This window comes from Triturus cristatus, chromosome 1_2 (assembly GCF_964204655.1).
Source record: "Triturus cristatus chromosome 1_2, aTriCri1.1, whole genome shotgun sequence".
In the NCBI taxonomy this organism is placed as follows: Eukaryota; Metazoa; Chordata; class Amphibia; order Caudata; family Salamandridae; genus Triturus; species Triturus cristatus.
The window spans coordinates 84,743,896-84,765,847 of record NC_140580.1 but is presented as its reverse complement, the minus strand read 5'-3'; the positions used below and the strand labels follow the sequence as shown (position 1 = coordinate 84,765,847).

At 41.7% G+C, this 21,952-nt stretch overlaps 1 protein-coding gene across 10 annotated transcripts in view; it reads left to right on the top strand.

The window, feature by feature from the left end:
• Window positions 1-21,952, top strand: part of LOC146866846 (scavenger receptor cysteine-rich domain-containing protein DMBT1-like) — a 1,139,300-nt gene that overhangs the window by 655,191 nt on the left and 462,157 nt on the right. For all 10 annotated transcript variants that reach the window (XM_085602006.1, XM_085601995.1, XM_085601984.1 and 7 more), the window contains one exon: window positions 6,557-6,607. In XM_085602006.1, coding sequence (XP_085458132.1) covers window positions 6,557-6,607 — 51 coding nt within the window. The remainder of the gene's footprint in view (window positions 1-6,556; window positions 6,608-21,952) is intronic.

The window sequence follows — 21,952 nt, the reverse complement described above, 5'->3', positions numbered from 1 at the left end:
GTTCTGCAGAGAGTGCATTTGGGTGCCACATTTATGCCTGGCACTAACCTGCGGGTGAGGGGGTACTCCTGGCCTCTCCCCAACCAATTGGGAAAAAGTTCCCAGGAGTAACCCTACCCACATTTTCAGCAGTTCCTGTGTGACTTACTACAAACAATTCCACAGGGCCAATCTCTACCTACATCCAACATAGTTGAACCTTTTTTCCCTGTGCAAAGCTCCTATATGCATTCTAGAAGTGTTGTCTGAGAAATTAGCAACCCATTCTCTGTGGTCACTCAAAACGGGTTCTACGGGCAGCTCCTCTCCCACTGGGATTGGTGCCTGGCTGACTAGAAGGGCAAAGGAGCGCGAGGGCCAGGTATTAGCTACATCTGCCTGTAAAATTCTAAGCCTCTTTGAATTTAAGTTCCTGGGCTTAGCCCAGAGGGTCATTCAACCAGAGTAAGTGGCTGCCCATTTTAAGGGGCTTTTGGGTGCTTCCCCCACCTCCTGTGATATCCTACAATCTGTGCTTTGCCCCTCTGAAAGTGAAACTATGCATCTCTTAATTTAGCGGTAATCATAAAAATACAACCCTCATGTTTTCATTCACATTTCTAGTGCACAGTACAGCCCTCTCTGCCTCGTCTCCAGGCTCCTGGTCAGAGGAGGAGGAGGGAGCAGAGAGAGCTGAAGGGTGATCCAGTTACAGACTGCTTTTAAAACTCAAAACTCTCTAAGTGAATGTCTGGATTGTGCGCTTGAGAGGGCTAGTTCAACTACAGTCCCCTCGCTGAGGCACAATCCATTTTATTTAGCAGAATTACTGCTCATGCCTCAGGCAGCACAATATATCTTTTAAAATGTGGCTGTCAGGGCGTACGTCTTTGCATCCCTAAGGCCAATGGGAAGCCAAACAGACCAGTGGGGATAGAATCCCCAGCTGAGCCCCAGCTATTTATATGGCTCTGGTTCCAGTGTTATGCGTGTCAATGAGAGTAAAAGTCAGTGATAATCTGAGTTTGATAGTGTGTATGAATAAGTGAATATGAGTAGGAAGGACTGAGTGAAGGTGTGTGGATGTGTTAAAAGGAGTGAGTGATTGGAGATTTTGAGAGGAAATGGAAGTGAGCCAGGGGTGCAGCTATCAATTTTATAGCAGGTGCAGTCGAACCAGGGCCCAAAGTAATTAAGCCTGGAAGGGTGAGTGTATGTAAGTATGTTTGTAAGTGAGAACGAGAATGTTTGTGTTTAAAAGGGAGTGGGACTGAAAATGAGGAAATGAGAGAATATGAGTTACAGTGAGCATTGAGGAAGAGAGTAAATGTCGGAAGAATTGGTTATGAGTGAGATTAAGTTTGAAAAAATGGGTTAAACTCCTGTCAGGTATGCTCCGCCACTTTTAGAGATCACTAGCCACAACTCCCCAGAGAAACAGAACACCTCCCCCCACTGCCTTTGTCTCAATTCTGTGAGCAAGCTCACACCTCATCAAGTTGCCTATTCAGCTCACGCGTGTCAGTGGACAATGGGCTTCTAGAGGCTTTAGGCTGGGAAGACGTGACTTTCTAAAAGTACATTTTCTAAAATATATGTTACAAATATCACTTTGCCAGTGAATTGGGCTTGTAATAAATATTTTTTTAAAGTCAAAGAAAGATCCTTGAAATTGTTTCCTAGGTGGAGATAACTTTATAACATTTTACATTGTTGCTAAAAGCTTTCCTATGAAACAGCTAACCCTTTGGGGAACTTTGTCACTGTAAGCACATGTTTAATATTTAGGGGCCATAGTGTCACTTTTGCACCACTGGAGTGTCACTTTTTTAGGGTTTTTCACTGGTGGGTGGTCTTCAATAGGGTAGTGGCCCCCTAAAGGGAAGTTCACAATATAACTTGAAAACAATCACCAATTGCCTGCGATGCCTAAGGGTAGAGAGCACCACCCCTTTCTGAAAGATGTGGCTTAGGCCAACTAAAAAAAAATTATTACATTCTCCAGCACACGCTTATGACAATCAATTTAAGAATGGTTCCATCATTTCGTTCATATCCACTTCTTTATCGTTCTTCGCAAATTCTTCAGGTCTAAAAAATTACATATAAATAAGGATCACTACACCATCAATATTAACCACCAGTTAGATCTAGTACATTTTACACATTTGATTTGGTTGAGTATGTTTGGAGCATGATGAGAACTCATGAATGATTTGCTCTAACTGGTGGTTATTATTGATGTAGTAGTGAATCATTCTTAAATTGATTATCATAAGTGTGTGCTGGGGAACGAAAGTAATAACACTTTTTTGATGCTCCGGTAGCACAATGTGCAGCAGCATATTTACACGGCCAAGCAAAGCCACTTTGCGGGGCTTTTTATGGCCTCTAAATATGTGCTCTTTTCACGCAGAACACTGCGTGAATGGGGTGTTCCATGGGTGTTGCTGTGGGTGTTCCCACGCAACACCCATGGAATCTGAAGCATTCCCAGATTTCTGTGGAATCGAAAATCAAATTTGAATGTGTATGATTCCTACGCCCCCCCAGGGGAGGCGTAGGAGTGGCGCAATGAGGAAAAATACTTTTATTTCGCCTTGTTTTTCATCTTTCTCTGCGTGCTGCATTCTGCAGCAGGCATAGAAAGAGGAAAATGCCATCAATGATTGGCAGGCACCCTTGCAACATGGCACAAGTGTGATTGCGTTGGTGCACATCTGTTGTTTGTGCATCAAAGGGGGGAGAAGGACAGGATTGCGCCGCATCTTGTAGACACAACGCATTCCTTCCCTTTGCTTTCAATGCACGGCAGCGCAGCAGGAAGGCCTGCTTTGCTGCTGTGTGTCAAAAGTTTGTAAATGAGGCCCTAAATGCTTACGTGCCCTATTTTTAAGTACCATGCACCCGTCCATTAATTCTACTTAGGGGTGACATATTAATATTTAAAAGGAGGCTTTAAGCCTGAGAAAAGAGGTTTTTTTAAGAGGTCTAATTGTTAGTTTTAAAACTGCACAGATAGGCTGCATTGGTAGGCCTGCCATCATGTGTGCACTGTAGTGGGTAGCACAATTGGTGCTGGAGTCCACCAGTGACATTTAACAAAAAGGCCCTGGGTATACTTTGTACCATGTACTACGGATGTAGAGGTAAGTTAAATATGCCAATTAGGAGTATAGCCAATTTCAACATGTTTTAGGGGTCAGAAAGCATACACTGAGGCCTGGTTAGTAGAGTACCACTCAAAATAAACCAGCAGCATCAGTCCAGAAAATGAGGATAATCATGCAAAAAGAGCCTTTTTTCTACATAGGTGGCAAGGTGGCACTGTCACCCCCACCTCTATACTTTGCTGTCTTGTCTGTGGTGTCCCCAAACATTTCGTTTTATTTTCATTAATATTAAAAAATGTATGCTCTACCTCAGGCACATCGAATGCAGTGATTTGGTTGCATTTTTTTAATGTATTTTGAAACGACATTCATTCCTCAAAAAGGCTAAATAAATCTAGTGTATTACTATTAACAATTGCAAAGTGCCTAATAGCTTTTCCTACTTGGACAATGTCACAAAGAATGACACAACTGAGATTTTGCTTCCTTTGAGTAACACCTTACTTTAGGAATAGCAGTCCTGACCACACCATTGTGTGACCCACCTACTCCTATGCACTATTTAAAAATGCTAGATGTCAATAAAGAGTCCTTTCTCAGTATGTCCACACAGATCAGTCCAGCAGCTATTGCATGCTATTTTCACCTATACACCTTGTATAGATATATCAACATTCTTTTTTTTCGCAGAAAGTAATGATTTTCAATGCTTTCATGTCCTAGTTGGTGGATTATTCCAGGGCAATATATTTGAATCTTAGATATCCTCACTAAAAAGACTCTGGCTTATTCAAAAATAAACTATGAGGTTCTTGGTAGGACTGTCTGCAATGAATCATGTTACTTCATTAGCACTACTTCCCATACTTGAGATATTAAAATATAAGGCATTGGGTCTAGTCCATAAATCAAGTCATAAATGTAGAGAGACACCGTTGTCTGAGTTTTTCAACTCCTAGCATCTTTTGTTGCATTTAATTTCAGGCGAGCTCCATCTAGTGCACCTTACCAAACTCAAACATGTTCAAACTGGTTGCAGAGCTATCTCTATTCTGCTGCATTTTTTTGAACCCCTTACCTCTGTTGTGCAGAAGGAAGGTAATTTATTAAACTTTAAGAAATCCCTAAATGCTGGCAGTATCTCCATTAGCAATTCACTATGCCCCTTGTCAAACCTTCAATTTATGACAGCACCACCATGTTTTAATTTAATTTGTTCAATTTTGTTTCATTTTGTTTTATCTTGTTCATTTTGTTATATGTGACAGTTTCATGTAGCGCAGACTTCGCCACAAGGTGTTAGTGGGCGTTACATGTTACAGTGACAGCAATTTACAAACCAAACCATGCATGGGAATGGCTAAAGATAGAGAGAGCAGAAAGAGGAAAGCAGAACAGTCAAAAAAGGAAATAAATAAATAGATTTACTGCATCCTCGAGTTCAGAATGTGTCTGAAAATCATAGTTTAGGTATATGCAAAACAGGTGATGTTTACTGCTACAAGAAGTGACATAGCAGGTTTCCTGCAAAACATCTCTTTAAAGAGAAGCCAGGAAATTTGATTGTATTCTTATTCATCCACCTATACAGGAAGTGGCATCACTGTATTTCACAGCATCTACCTCTACAAGAAATGACACCAATTCATTTCACACCATCCACCTCTTCAGGAAGGAACATCACTGGTTTCCCACCAAAATCATCTTTAAAAGAATAGGCCAAACAAGCAGACTTCATTCTCTATCATACACCTCCTCACGAGTGACATCATTGCATTACCCAGCATCCAAATCTACATGAAGTGACATCATGGGTTTATCACCAAAACTATCTTAAAAAGAAGCTGCCAGACCAGCAGACTTTGTTTCATCCCCCTCATCCACCTTAGCAAAAAGTGGCAAAAGTGCATTTACCATCATCCACCACTTCGGGAAGTGACAACACTGGGCTTCTGCCAAAACCATGTTTTAAGCTGAAGCCAGGCAAGACTTCAATCTCCATCATCCAGCTGCACTGGAGGTAATATCACGGTATTTCCCAGCATCCACCTCTTGACATCACTTCTTGCCTTATCCCAACTTCAGACAAGTCTTGGCCTCATGGTATTGCTTGCTTCCAATCAAGTTTTCACTCTGGTCTTGGCATGCAACCTGCATTGGCCACGATAGAGTAAGGACTTCACTGACAAATTCTCAGCTCTCCTGACCTCTTCAGCCATCCAACACACCCGCACCACCCTCCTGGGTGACTTCAACCTTCATAAAGATGCAAACTCATTAAAACAAAATCTTTTGTCAATTCACTCATTGTGGTAGAGCCAGTCAACCAGCTGAAGGTTATATTCTTGACTTTTTCTTCTCTACATCACTGATGGTGCTTCCCCATCTCACTCAGTATCAACACCAGACTTTCAAATGCTAAAAAAGACTTCTCTATTGAAAACCAAAAGCTTGATCTCATTTCTTGCCTTATAAACGTCTGACATCTACATCATTCCAGCATTCATTAACGGTGCTCATCGCACACATATACCAGCTGGCTCCTCCGTGGAAGGAGACCAGTCAGCAGCCATCCTAGAGGAAAGTAACATTTATGGTAACATTTCACATTTTACTGTAGAATTTTCAAAATAAGAAACTTAGAACTGGCTTGCCTTAGCCAAATGGCAGGATAGTCTTGGTATTGCTTGCTTCCAATCAAGTTTTCACTCTGGCCTTGACATGCAACCTGCCTTGGCCAGAATGCGGAGAGGCTGTCTGCATACATTAATCAACTAACAGAGCTAGTTGTCCTGTCGGCACCTTTGACACTCTCTCTAAGGTAGACAAGCCGAAGGATTTGTGTGATTAAAAAGGATATAAGAACAACCTTCTAGCATTTCAGAATTAAGTAATAGACCTCTTGATCGTGCACACTTATGTTGTAAATATCAATGAATTTGCCAGACGTATGTGGGGGGACTGGTTGCAGCAAGAAGAAGGAGCACAGTCCGAATCTTCTGTTGCTTCCAATACAATGACACATGAAGGCCTCTGAAGGATGAATGTGATAACATGTGTACCAGAATGTTTATAAAACATATCCTGAACACTGCAAGCACCCTCCCTGCACAACTTCAGGGCTTCAAAGTCTCCGATGATGGGATCAATAACCTAGTGCGCAGCTTGTGTTATCCCATTCCCTAACGGCTGTAATACCATTCAATTAACTACTTATAGTCACTGGATTCTGTAATGATCTACACACTTTTGTCCTGAGCAACCAAAGTTGTACTTGAAAGAACTTCATTTCTTCACCTTCCTTAGTCACTGAATCTCTGCATCAGCTCAATATCAATTCATTGAAATCTCTGCATGTGCATGCTGAAATTAAATAACATCTAGGCAAAGAAGTTAATCAAAAGCCACATACTCAATTCCTGAGTGGGTGAGCTCACATATTGTACATTTGCTTCTCTCCACAGATTTTCCGACTACACATACCACGCCCATTTCCAGGAACACTACTGCACCAGGTAAGATCAATCAATGAGGGGATTTCTGTTGATACAGGGCAAGGACGATCGATGGAGGAATCAACGAATATTGGAATCTTTAGAAAGTATCAGGATAAGAGGGAACATAAAATTATTCATAAATGGTGTGCTAGCAGTGTAGGGCATCAGAGGAGCAACAATCTCTTCTCAATGTACGTGGCACTGATGGATAAGGCTTTTTTGCTAGTGGCTAGTGGCTTTAAGGACTTAATTCCAACAAAGCAACCAAAGCATCAAGGTTAGCTGGGGTCTGCCTCTAAAAATAAGACTCCTGCCCTGAAACACTGCTCCCTTTAGAGATTCAGATCCAAACATTTCCTGACAAGTAGTAAAGTTTTAGGTTGGTTCAACACACCACCTGTGCAATAAAACAGCAAACATTCGCCCAGCCAACAACTATGTATGAAGCACTGGTAAGCAGGCTTCCAGTCTTGATGGGACCTCCGCTAACCACTTTAGAGCCTTGCTCAGCCACGCATATATGCCTGGACTAAGTCACAGACCAGTTTCTATTATCCATTCTTTAATGTCCCACTAAAAGATCTCATACACAAATGAATACAAGTCCATGTATGCAGAGAGAAGAGAGGAGCACTAAGTGGTAGCATATCAATCTGTCCTACACAAATTAATCTGCTAAATCAGGAGTCTACTCTGCAGGAACTGTCCTGGGTTGTGCTTGTGATGGCTTGTTTCTGTCACAAAAATGAAAAGTTACTGTGTTGAATTAGAACACCACACTGATGACGGCTACGAAATGCTATGAGGGGAAAAGTCATCAATGTTTTAGAGATTTATCATGACTTAATTGCGCTATCTGTGTAGCATTAGGTTGATTGGCATCTGCCAGTCAATTAAAGAACTTGCAATCGCCCTAAAATAATGACGGTACATGTAAACGTCTTTAGCTAAAGTCTATTTTTGTGTTTATCAAAAACCTCTCAGCAAAACTGCCCTATGGAACTCCAAGCTGAATCAATGGTTCCTTTAAGTAGAAAGAGCTTTACACTTTGCTGTTCTCTTAGTGCTCAAACGTTATTTGCAATTTTTTGGCCCGCGGTAGGACTTACATCATTATAGAAATGGTCACTGTAGGCACAGGCTGTCCAAAGTTTTGTTTAGGCCATTTAAGCTTGTGACTGTCACATTCTGATGTGCCCAAAACCTGATGTACAACATGGTTGCTAATTGCGTACATGCGCTAGTGGCACATGGAAGAATGGGGAATCACACATTATTTGTGTTATTACTGATTCCTGAACAATTTTACCCAAACTGTGCACCCACTAATCTGCGACATCCCACATAATCAGAAATTAGCATGTGCTCAATTTCAATCCGCAAAATGTGGGAAAAACGTGATTGTGCCCTTTGTGTTTTAGAAAGCTCCAAACCTGTTGCCTTATTGATTCTTATCTCACCCTAAACAGTTGACTGGCATTCACCTTGGTCATTCAATTGCCAATCAAGTACTTCTTGTGTTCATGTGAGACGACAGACATCTTGTGCTTCAATTTCCCTCCAAGGTCTTTATTCTTAGGTCCAAGAGTCATATCCAGTATCTCTGTCCCCCAGAGTTACACATACCGGGGTCTCAGTGAATTTTGGGGGAAGGGGTATGTTAAACGGTACTAGTATTTAATGTGGTGCTCTAAGAAATGAGGAATCATCATCAAATTGGTATTTCTTGTCCAGATTGAACTTGTTATTCCTCATTTAACTATTTCAAACCGAGCTTGACCTGAAAGCAAGTGGAGTTCACAAACGAAAGACACATAATTCAGGAGATACCACAGATCTCTTGATTTCAGTGGGGGCCAATAAGACCTTTAACCAACCGATCTAAAGTACAGGGGAGCTCGTGATGAGATTGTATGAGTACAGCAGGCTAAGTATGTCATTAGACCTTTGGAAGTTCAGTTTGTGCTGAATGATAACTGAATTTAGGGGTTTTTGATGCTATTGAAATGGAGGAGATTGATCTGAGAATCACAGCATACCACAGAACTTCTGGCCCATAGCTGACACTGACTCAAATAGTGGTTACAGCTTTTCAGACATGCTGTGGACCTCCACTGTGGATACACAAGAACGTTTCTGATCTATCCAGTAACACCATGTCATCCAAGGCTCAAGGGCAGCCTAGAGCTTGAATGTATAAAGTTTAAAGTGAGTGGTTTGATTTGGGGTTGGAATTTCCGACCAGCAATAAATGGATATGTCATAGTTTTACGAATAAACCTTGACAAGTAACCTCTCCAATGTGTTTCATAACAACCAATCTGACTGTTAACAGTGGTATAAACATATTTGTTAAAAAGCTAGCATAGACAAAAAATACACTGCACACTTCCATTATCATTTGGGCTCAACCAGTCTAGATTTATTATGTGGGTGTACCTTTTATGGTCCTGTATTACAGTAATGGCAACACAGACTCCACGGTTGGTGCAACATTGGATGATAAAAAAACACTTTTGAAATAGTGCACTTACATTTTATACATTGGGTGCTGGAGAGTGTTTGGTTCAATACAAATTTTAGAGCTTTGATGTTCTTGCTGCACACAGATGTCTTGGCCAAACTTCCCACATATCAATCAAAGTCACTGCCATTTCCTTATGCAAGGGGGATAAATGAGGAATGCCCATTTCACCAATGATTTATATTTAATTATGCAATCTTAATTAATTGTAATTGTTAATCAACAGTTCTCTGTGGCTGACCTGTATGCAATGGTCCACACTTAGAGAGAAGCAGAAATAAAAAATCAGCCAAAAGATTTACTAATACAATATTTCAACAAAGATCTAAAAGGCTGACAATTTTGAATTGTGCCAATCAGGTTGAAATAGTCAATGTTAGCTCTCCTAGCTCTGTCACTATTCCCACCCATAAGCTGTGCATCTATACCTTATGGAAATATGCACCAAGATATTGCCGAATTTCATTCTGACCGTCCGTACCTTGGAAGCATGGCAGAAATAGCACCAAAAAGGTTTACAGCCCCTATCCTCGTTTTGCAGGGAAACCCCCACATTATGTCCACAAGAAAGCGATAATGTGGGCATTTACAGGGTACTTACTCATGAGAGGTAAATTTGAATTGACTGCCAATAGTATTAGAGAGGTATCCACTGACTCTGACTCTTGCTGGCAATTCTGTCTTCAGATTAGTGCTATGACTGTAAGTCTGCTGACCAAATTGACCTATTTGTGTGAGGATCTTTCATTTATGGAACAAGATTTATGATTCTGATGCTAATGCCCAAGCATGCGACCTCAAGTTTAGAGTTTTGCACAGAAGCCTGTGCTCTCCATTGGGGAATGTGGGGGAAGGGATTGAAAGAGAGAGAAAGAAAAACAAGCTGCACCTAACGGGTATTGTTAAACCATGTCCAGAAGGTAAGTATAAACAGATCAAAGTTCACAAACTCCCAGTATGACACAGAAATCCTATATAAAGGATTGGCAAGAGTGATCATAATTAGCAGCCAACTTTGACTCCTCATACAGAATACTCCAGTCAGGGGTTGGCAAGGTTTCACAAGATGAATGCCGGTAACACACTGAAGGAGTACCAGGGATACCTTCAGCAACTCGAAACATGGAGACTGGAGGAGAATTCTATGTTGGAGGACGTTGAGACAGGAAACACCAAGTAAGTACACATGTAGTCATTCAGGCAGGTGCATTGCAAACACATAGAATCCCATTCAATCTAGGTGGTCAGGGGAGAATAAACACAGTAGTAAATATAGCAAGGGACAGAAACAGGGAAGGAAAGTTGAAAACCACAAAGGTGCAGGAAAGGGAATATGGAGGTTGAACTATGCAGTGGCAAGGCAACGGGCAGCCTCCATTGCCCCATATACTCCCTTGGAAGCACTGCTTAACCTCTAAGCCTTTATCTGGTTCATCCTGTGGTTAATCGGGTTTGGAAAGTTTCATCTAATCTCTCTGAGCACCAACCACTGCTGTGCTACCTGCCACAACCTCTTCATTTTCTACACTTTTTTCCCCTGATAACTTTTGGATCACAGAATACCAAGATCCCTTTTCAGTTTTCCCCAAGGATCATTCCCTGTTATTTCTGACAATTTGGCTCAAATCCAATTGGCACATTGTTTAACGTGGCAAAATGTGGTCGATATTTCTTTGATGGCACAGCAATGAAAAGTAGTTTCAGGAATCTCTACTACACTGGCCATACTTTAAGTTTATTATTTGTTCTTATTCTTGCAAATACTTAGGAATGGCCTCCACAAGATGCTAGAATAGGGATGATACGATTTGCAATATTCACTTAAGAATCCCTTATTCTTGATATCAGATAAAGGCTGATCTGGTCATTCAAGACCAGTATTTGTTGCTCAGTTTGATAAAGTTCTTAACTGGAGCTGCCCAACCATCTATTATGTTTAATATGAGTCGACACATCACACTTTGGAACTTTTACACCATCTCTGCTGCTAACCCTGCTGCTAACAGGCACCCTGAACTTTGGAGAAGACCCCTGGAGTTACAGGAGGAGAGGCCACTGGCTACCTGATGCTTTAAAAACAATGCGGTGGTCCTGCAGCGCGGGAAACGAGCACATCGCACTTTGGAATTTTTGCCCTGTCTCTGCTGCTAACCCTGCTGCTAACAGGCACCCTGCACTTTGGAGAAGACCCCTGGAGTTACAGGAGGAGGGGCCACCGGCTAGCGGACACTTTAAAAACAAGGTGGCAGTCCCGCAGCGGGGGACATGCACGGGGTGTTCCCTGGCTCGGCCCGGGCCAAGACGGGCCCGTCTAAGCCCGTTCTAGACCAGATGAGGCCAGGCTGGGCCACATTATTGGCATCTGGACTACAGATCTTTCACAGAAGAGGGTGAGAACATATAAATACTGTTGCACTGTTCGGGACGCTTTTCTGTTTATTGTTCCATCAATACCACAGAGGGTTATACTATCACCTACAGATGTGTTTTTTTCTCTCGGGACTGTGAGGATATACAGATCGGTTAGAGACATTCTGGATTAGAAGCTCGGGGTTACAACGTATCATGGTTGTGCCGCAGGAGCCGTGATAGGAGTGCTACTTTTGTGGTTATTTTCACAAGAGCACTATTACCAGCCTCTTGATTGGATATCATCATAGTGATTTACATGAATATATAATAGGACGTGTCGGTTGACTACGAGGTGATGGTTTGAATTGTAACAGGGACGTGAATGAGGATCCTTTGATAATTTGCAACCAACCGATGGTTTTGAAGCCCGGTTATTAACGATTGTAGTAGCTAAACGATTTCGAACACCCAATTCTGAATCATACTCAAATTTCCTGATCAAGGAACGATTATCAGGATTGTGTCATGGTCGTGTGTGGGAAACTTTGAGCTGAGGTGTTTGTACAATAATATACGGATTGGGCTTGCGTATATACTGCAACGCAACAATAGATGTGGCGCATTTCTGATTTTGGATTGTTGATTTTGACGTTCATGCCTTGAAAAAGTCTGAGCAAAGACGAAACACGTGTCGGCTAATCGTGCGCTGGGAATTTTAAGATTTGTACAATGAGAATAAAGACTGCTAATCGACATGAAGAATGACCTCTCTGGACTTCTGTCTCTGATTAATACTGTTGTGCTTTCTTCGTTTTGAATCTGGGGTTATATATATATACCCAAGGGTCTGACATACATAATTAGTACTAGATAAGGACAAATGGTGTGCTGTATAGGCCTCAATTGTTTGTGTTTACCTACAGATGTGTGGTTATGCCTATTCCCAAGAGACTGTTGAGACTCTCGGTTATTGTACTGGTGGTTTGAGTGCATTCGAGATAATACGGGGGCGTTGTAAATCGTATATGAGACGCCTTGATAAATTGAGATTAGTTGCATTGTAAGACATATCTGAGGCTGATTGACTAATTGTCTAAATGTGATTAGGGCCCTAGAATTGGACATAACCTCCTTATATAACTTCAAGTGCGAAATTAGGAATAATGGGCAAAAGGAAAACTCCTAGCATATCAAAGGCGGCGGGAGGGATGCATAATTCTTTATTGAAATACCTATCGGGAGCTATGGGGGCCATTAAAAAGCAGGTACACACTGTAGAGGAAACATTAAATCAAGGTATAAGGGTAGGTGAGCAAGTTATAGGGTCTACACAGTTTGAGCGCTTAGTTCTGAGCTTTCACGCACTAATGATGTTATTGTGCAGGACGTGTCTGACCATATTAGCGTGTCTGACCAGGAACATGATAGTCAGCCTCCCTTTAAATGGCCTAGAAACCCTGAGAATCCTGATAAACCACCAGTGCTACAGGTTATAGACACTAAACAATTAGCCCAAAAATCCCAGGGAAGGTGCCAGTAACAAAACAGAAGAACGCAAATAGTAAATCCAAATCTGATAAGGAGGGAAAGGGCAAGTCGCCATAGCGAACAGTAGAAATCATCGTAAAGAAGGCCATGACAAACTTTCGCTTAAAATAGCTGGTCTTCAAAAAACTTTTTCTGATGCCCTAGAGAACTTGCTGGTAAGGGTCACAGCAATTAAAAATATTTTGAGGAAAGGCACCACCAATTCTTCGGAGAATGATATAACAAATCCATTGATTTTGTCAACTGTCATTGCCCCCTCAGGTTGCCATTTTACTAATAGAGTGCCAAATATAGACTCACATTCCAACCAGGGCATAACAAAGTGTCATCTGGTCATTGCGCAACGACGGTAACCACTAGTAAAGGGACTAGCCGAAGCAATAACCACAGTGGGGCAACTTTTTACCCAAACTCTGGAGTAAACTCGAACATAGATCATTCCCGTCTGAGTAATCAGGTTGAGGTGGCTTCCAGGTTGGACCTGTCCCGGCAGTTACACCATATATTATCATCCTGGGAAATGTCCCTCAGATTTCACCACAGACACATAAATCATGGGAAGCGCTAAGGAATAAGGCTCTCTTTTGGCTTGGTAAAAGAAACGGGTTATCAGAGGTCCTCTTTGGAGTATTTAAAATGGCCAGAAGAGTAGGGTGGGTGGGGAGAATGGATAAAACACTGCCAGGTGATTTCATCGTTCTGACTTTTAGGACACCCCAATTGACACAAGAGATTCTTTTTAGAATGGGAAATGACTGTGTTACGACAAGGGACATTAATGGGGAACAACCTTTACAACGCAACTTTTACAACGCACTACCATTACAACGAAACTGTTACAACGCGAGTGCATTGACAACGCAGGACATTACAACGCAAGTCTTTACATCGACTTGCACTAGATGGTGTGCTAACATTAAAAATAGTGTAGTTTACTATCCCAACACCTTCCCTACTGTTACGTGGACTGGAGTTGGAATAGTAAATTACACTTTTTTAATGTTAGCACGCCATCTAGTGCAAGTCGATGTAAAGACTTGCGTTGTAATGTCCTGCATTATCAATGCACTCGCGTTCTAAAACTTTCGTTGTAACAGCATGCGTTGAAACAGCATGCGTTGTAACGTCATACATCTGACATTAATGTCTTACCACTTGGTTATTTTTACCCCCCTCCCTAATTCCTCACAGTTACGTCGGAAAGTGAGGGGTTCTCTTGGTGATTTAAAACACTCATTTGGCATAACCACGTACAAGAGGTCTGGAATATTATCTTCACTGGAGGACATTGACTGACTCGACGTCCCTGAAAGCTGGGTTGATTTAAACGTATCTAAGTTAAACCCAATCATTGCTTCGAAATGGACCCTGTGTGGCTTGCAGGAAGCTTCTACTCAATGTCTAAGTGTTACATTTGATGCAAGTATTCCCTATCCCCCGAATATATTGGACCACAAGTTACTTATAACATTGCTGCTGGCCCATCAAGTGAGAGTAACACACCGAGTATTCAAGCAGAGGGAATCAATGATAAAAATAAAAACATCCAAGATCTATCTTTCGATCCCACGCTCTTGGATGACCATTATATGAGTTGAACAATAGTAGGGGGGTTAGAAATCAGGGAAAGGATAGTAGAGGCTTATGTACAATGCTATTTTGGAAGTGGTCGTTTTGAATGCTAAACACTCCAATCCTGCCTGGACTGATTTTGTTGATGTGTACGATCTACTGTGCTTCCAGGAAACCTGGGTAGACAGTGCGCTGCACATGAATGGCTATAAAACACACCATACCCCGGCGTTAGCATCCAGACAGGGGAGGAAAAAGGAAGGTTTATGTCTAGCACAGGTTGGCTGTTAAAAAACTAGAATTTACCTCCTCAAACCCCTATTATCAGTTACTAAAACTGCACATTGACAACACACACTGTGCTGTACTATTGAATGTCTATATTAACTGTCCAGTGGATGATGCAATTGACGTTTTAAAACAACTAGGCGAGAAATTGTACAATGTGCAGATGGAGACTAATACGGACGCCTGTTTAATATGGGGCGGGACTTTAATACTTCAATACGCCCTCATCAGGAAAGAGGTAATTGTGGTTTAAGTACAGAGGTTGGGACTGATGTTACTCATTTTATGCAATACTCATTTAGGGATCATTTAAACACTATTAAGTACTCACAGGATATGGGTTTTGCCAATGAACTATGTTCACCTCCAGCACCATTTAGTTATACATTTAATGTGCTCTATAATTGACTTTATCCGGGTGTCTAATAGATATACCAGTAGACTAAGTCATTTTATTACACACAATGTTGCCTTTAGTGATAATTTTCCGATTAGTGTCACTTTTGAATTACCATCAAACGAGTTATTTAGTCAAATTAATCCTAAACACCGTGTTCAGGACATCGTCATTGATAAATGTAACAGATATACAATTAAATGGTCTAGGGTAGACCCTACATCGTTCACAAAGACTATTTTAATGCAATGTAAATCTGAACTTGCAGTATGTCTTGATGAAACCGCTGCTGACTCCGATATTTTTAATTCCTTTTTAACTGTAACATCAGTGATTAAGAAAAATGTATCTGTCGGAGGTAAAAAAACATTTCATGGTCCCAAAGAAGTTTGGTTTGACGCTAACTTCTTTAAAGCCCATGCAGTCCTGAAAAAAAAAACTACAAAAAACAGATAGAGACCAGGCCCAAATAAAGCTGGCCAGAAAGACTTATAAAAATTTCCCTTAAGGCTCGTAAGGAGGCTATTAGACTAAAAACATGGCGAACTCTCCAATCTGCATCAAAATTTAAAGATGGTACAGCCTTCTGGAAAGCTGTGAATGCCCCCTTTTTGACACCTAAAAATGTTCCCTCCATTGAGATCGCTATTGGCGCAGAGCAATGGGTGACACATTTTTCTAAGCTATATGCTAAGGATTCTGGTGACACTTCCCACCATGATTTGGGAATACAGACTCTTAATTTCCTCCCAATAGACATTGATTTTACGGTGGAGGAAGTGATAGAGGCAATCAATGCAAGCATGAGAAGGAAAGCTCCCAGGCCAGATAGTGTTCCCATGGATTTATATAAAACCAATCCCTTTCTTTGAGGTACACTGTTAACTTTCGTTTTGAAAGCATGCTGTACGCAGGGATTTATCCCCACTTGGTCAGAATCTATACTTGTACCTATTTTTTAAAAAATGGGATCGCAATGACCCAACATGCAACAGGCCTCTTTCACTTCTGGATACATTTGCTAGAGTGGCCAGCCATATTATTTTAAATAGAACACAGATCTGGGCAGAGGAGATGGGCACAATTTAGGAACTGCAATACGGTTTGCGAAAAGGCCTAGGTACAATTGAACAAGACCTACATTTTATTTTAATTTGGGGCAAATTTGTACAAGCCAATAGGGGGGACTTGTTTCTGGCTATTGTTGACTTGAGCTCGGCATTTGATCGCGTTAGCCACTCCAAGCTCTGGTGTATTCTAGAGGGCATGGGTGTGGACTCGCAACATATTAACTTCTTAAGGCTATTGTATCAGGATGCACAAGCCAGTGTTCGATTTGGCAAAACAGGGGAGTGTAGTCAGAACTTCCCCGTTAGAAAGGGGGTAAGGCAGGGGTGCGTGCTAGCCCCCTTTCTTTTTACCTTTTACATAAATGGACTGGGTGCAGCACTAAGTAAGGATTGTGAGGGTACCCCTCGAATCGGCGGCCGTCCAATTGCAGCGTTATTATACGCGGATGACCCAGTCTTATTATCCCGCACACAAATAGGGCTGCAAAAGGTTGTTATTAGCTTTGTTACGTTTATGTCAAATTTGGAACTTCAAGTTAACATTTCCAAAACATGCGTAATGAAAAGCGGCAAACAAAGTTTAAAGTGCCTAGACATTTTCGTTAATTAGCAAAAAGTTGGAATTCAGGAACTATTTCTCATATCTGGGAATAGTTTTCGAAAATAGGGGCTCGTGGGCAAACGCCGAAATAGCAAGGAAATTACTATTTTCAAAATCAACGGCAGCTCTAGAGAACTTGGCCAAGAAGCTAGGTAAACGGCCTATTGTTGAATTGATAAAAATATATAATGCTAAATGTATTTCAGCAGCCATTTATGGAGCCGGTATTTGGGTTATCATAGATGTACAGTCTCTACAACTTGTGGAGAACCTATTTATAAGATACCTTTTAGTGGTTCCCAACAGTACGGCTATCTATGTCTGCCATGCAGAACTTGGCATGCCATATAAATCAGATATAATTAAGATACAGCCGGTATTATTATGGCACAAGATATGGTCTAGTCCTGCTACCAGCGTCAATCGTGCGCTGATTATAAACTGTCTTAATCTGGAAGTGGAGTCATACCATGGCTTAAGTATGTAAAAAAGGGTGTGACTAATCTGGGTTGTTCAGAATACATTTACAATCCGTCTAGTATTGTAACTGTTCCTAGGAAAGTACTTAACACTACCTGTATGGACTTCCTGGGGAACAACAGACAATCCCAAGAAGCAGTCAAATTGTCTCTAAGAGAGAACCAACTGTTATTAACACAACCTTACCTTGTGAGTGTGAAGAGGAGCTACAATAGGATGTTGTTAACTCATGTCCGTCTTGGTAATTTTTTTAGAATGATTGCGTTCCATAATTTGAATGACTGGTCTCGGCCTTTAGATTCCTGTCCTTGTGACGATATTTCCTCCCAGTCTAGACTATTATACATGTGTTGTTCTTCTGCAAATTTTATGTGTTTTTGCACAGAAGATGGATTTTGCCAATACTGAAGAGGTTGGGTGTGAGACATTGTCAGCCTGCTTTTCTGGACGAAGAGTTTTCTATTGAATCTATAGCAAAATATTTGAAGGGTGTGATTAGAACTCGAATTCCTATGTATGTACGTCCTTGTAAGAGATTACAACCTTGATTTGATGAGATGAATAACCCATGAATGTGTTTTAAATTTGACGCCTTCGACCTTGTAATCTAATGGACATGCATTACCTGATTTTTATCTCTTAATGTACTAAGCTTTTATAATTTAATTGTTTAAATCGAATAAAGCTTGTTTTAATTTGATTTGATTTGCCATGAGTTGTTGTGGCTCTTTAGTTCAGTAGTTGGACTGTGACAAGCTTGCAAAAGGTCTTACAATCATGTGACATTTCTTCTTACACTTTTGAGGAGAGGGGCTGAGAAACATGTTGTTGTTAACCACTTCACGCTACGTGTTGGTCTTTAGCAACTTCATCGGAAAAATCAACACAGGTTTCCTGTGAAGCTGCAAGCAGTTTGCAATGTCCCTCTTAACCAGCTCCATAGAAGGGCAGTGCTTATCATTTCAGGTACATCTTTGGTAAAAGATCTTTAGCATCTCAAGAGTACACTATTCTCAGGGACTTCAAAAATTCTCCATTTGACAAGCTGTGGACAAACTGTTGACATCCACCGCATTTCCTTTGTAGTCCAGTGGACATCAACAGTTCATCCACCACATTAACAACGAAAATACTTGTGGTGCAAGCACCAGAAGTATTTTCTCTAAAAATATGAAATTCAAAATCCAAAGGAAGAGCTTCCCTTGCGTCCTGAAGTTCTTCTTTTGTCACTGATGCCCAGCACACTGCCATCACAATGACAAACGTGAAAGCAGTTGTGCATTTAGGGCTGACTGCTTTAACTTTCATTGGTGCTCAGGGTAATACCGGTTTCCACTGAGCACTGATCAATGCAGAAGAGAGACCGCAGAGTGGACAAGCAGTAACTCTTGTTAATGGATCCCTGCTTGGGGATTGCTGCAGGACCTCAATCCCCAAGCAGAGATCCACTCACTAAACGCCAGGCAGAGGTAGGGATCCTACAGACATGGGTAAGTGCTTTCCTCCCACTAGGGAAATACAGAGAAAAAAGAGGTGTGGAGCAGCCCGCACTGGGATTGGGCTGTGCTCCTACAACAACACGACCCCAGGAGTCTTCCTCCCAGGGGGTAGATTGAGTGGGGGTTACCCCCAATATGGCCCTCTGAGGCAAAAAGCTCACGTGACACAAGTGAAATATGGAATAATAAAGAATGGGTAAGTAGAGCCCATCTTGGCATTGAGTCGTGCACCCACACCATAAAAGCTCCATCAGTCTTTCCGCCCCATGGGGCCTGCAGCATCTCCTTCCTCATGGCAAACAAGAAGGATGTTGAATTCTTTTGGGTGTAGTTTTGACATATGGGCCACCAGGGAGGGAATAAATACCAATTTCCTCTTGCGTACCATGGTCAATGGCCACAATATTATAATCTGGGTCAGTCAGCAACCACTGAACCCTACAAACCCCGGTCATTTATGAAAGCTAGATAGTGGTTGACCATGTATTTTGGGAGAAGAGTGGGAACACACAGTAGTAGGAATTTTGTAGATCCCTGCGTATTTTAGAACTTCGCCTGGGATTTTAGGTAAAGTTTGGTGGTTGAAGTGCATTCTTGGCAAGGAAACATAGTGCAATGCACTAAGTTGTCTCCCCCCCTCCCCTGCTTGCCTGAAAAGGAGTGGTAGCCACCGAGGTAAAAGAGCATGGAAATCCCTGTGTTTCATTCATAGCCTGTTCCGTATATAGTAAGTAGGTGTGGTTAAGCACCTCTCCTTCTTATATGATTGGATATATCTGTGGAGGTGATCACTATGAGAACTAAATTGTGGTTCTTTATTGGCAATTCTAATTTCTATAGACTATCGTCTCCTCCTTTATTTATCGTTGGCCTCTATCCTTTTGTTCAGACGATCCCTCCTTTTTCCCCTTCCTTTCATGCAAGTGCCCTCGTGAGTTTCTGCGTCACATTCTCCAGCCACCAACCCCCAAGTCCTTCACGTTCTGCCAGGTCCAATTAGCTGTGTATTTCTCCCTCACCTGCAGAGGCTTTCCTGTCACTGTTTCCAAAGAGAGGAGTGCATAACTGATGACAGTCACTGCAGGAGACCTGTGAGATATTGCTCTCTTTCTTTCAACACTCATAGCTGGTGTCTGATCAAATCAGTGGCCAGAATGTGTCCTCTTGGGAGACACACTATACACCTGAGTTTTGTTGAATCCCCCTGCCACACACACATCCAAGATAAGAGCACTGTGTATGGGCTTTGCATGGGCATTTCTTCACACACCTTCATACGAATATCATTTGGTGTCCCCTGAATGGCAAACGTATACTTATTTATTGATTTTTAGAATGTCGCAGGTTTAAATTTTTCCCTAAAGGTAGAATGTAGGAAAGTTTTCTGAAATGGATCAACCTATCCTGGAACACCTGCAGGAAAAATAAGTATTACCAAAATATGACTCCCATTTTCCACATGTTTTCAATCTTTAAAATTCCAAGCAGTACTTTGGTGTCAGTTAAAGGAGCTGTTAGATCTGTCTTGTTTCTGTCCAGCTGCCCCCAACTCTCAGTGTGTAGTCCTCCCCAGCCGAGGCACTCGCCAATGACTACTCCACACACGGAGGGTGGTTTTATATGTCTTTATTCATCAGAGTGTAAACGTGAACTAAATATTCTAAACCTGCATTTACTTCACTATGCTCTAACACTTACCTCACAAGTCTAAGGAGTCCATTTGGAGCCAAAAGATTTCAGTAATTTCATACTCACATGACACCACGCAATGGAGAGTAAAATAAATGTTCTTTTGATCATTCTGATGTAGTCCTAAAGTCGAGTGATTACAACTGAGTGGAGTTGGATACAGTTTTTGAGAAAAACATTATTTCACAGGCCACTGGGAGCTAGATCATGTAAGCTTGCAGGATCCTACAATGTATACCAATCCCCCTTAATTAGGTTCATGGAGCTCCTACTTATGATCACATAACTTATAGCCTCAAAGATGTGCTAGCAAATTCTTCAACAGTGCCACCATCTTAGTCCCCCTCCACCTTCAATATTACAGAAACACATAGTATGCAGATTCTGTTAATAAGTCCAAAATAATATGTTAATTTAATCATGAAATAATCCTCAACACTATGCAGTTTATGGAATCTGTTTGTTAACTCGACTTGATTTTACCTTTTACTGACCAGAGCCAGCTATCAGACACCTCTGCATTGCAACATGCAAAGAACATTTTATGCATAGAAAGTAGCATTAATATGACAAAGTTGAGAACATAATAATGCGACAGATGAAGGCATGGATGAATGCATTATTCTGACCCCCCTGTCGAAACCTGTCTGTGAGGCCTCAGAGCCGACAGTGGATACTGGACCCCAGATGTGGAGGTTGAGGTTGTTTGCCTCTGATGTCTCAGGCTCATCCTATTATGGCTTTGCAAACTGGTCCAAGTACAAACTTTATGCACTTGAATCTCAAGGAACGAGGATAAGAAATCAAAATGTCCCCAGGGTGGCAGTTCAGGAGCGTAGAAATCACAGTGAAACAACAGACAAACAGTGCTTACCTTTGTAGAAAAGAAAACATATTTCATCTCACTCTGTGCCAGTCCAGACTGTGCCTCCAGCATGGGGGATGTCCCTACTCATAGAGAGCGGCCTCCTCTGGGGCTCTCTCTTGGCAGACGTGTGATGGATGATTTCTGGGGACTTGAATCAGGTGGGCTCATATGACGGCACCATATGTCGTCAGTGGCTGTGAATCGGTGCCGGAAGTGGTTGCAGCTTCCATGCAGAGTCCTCTTTAAGATTCGAGGCATTTGCAGCCACCAGGATGGTTCTGGGCTTACCGCCTCAGTGGTGCATTGGTTCTCTCATTGTTGTCAGTAGCAACAGCACCAGTCACTTCAGTCATGGCAGGCTGCAGGTTTCCTTTCACAATAGCACTTTCCATGACAGTCTTAAGCACTGTTTTGCCAATACTGTAAAGAGAGTCCAGAGATCCCTCTCTCAGCACAGGTCACTCCTGAATTGTGT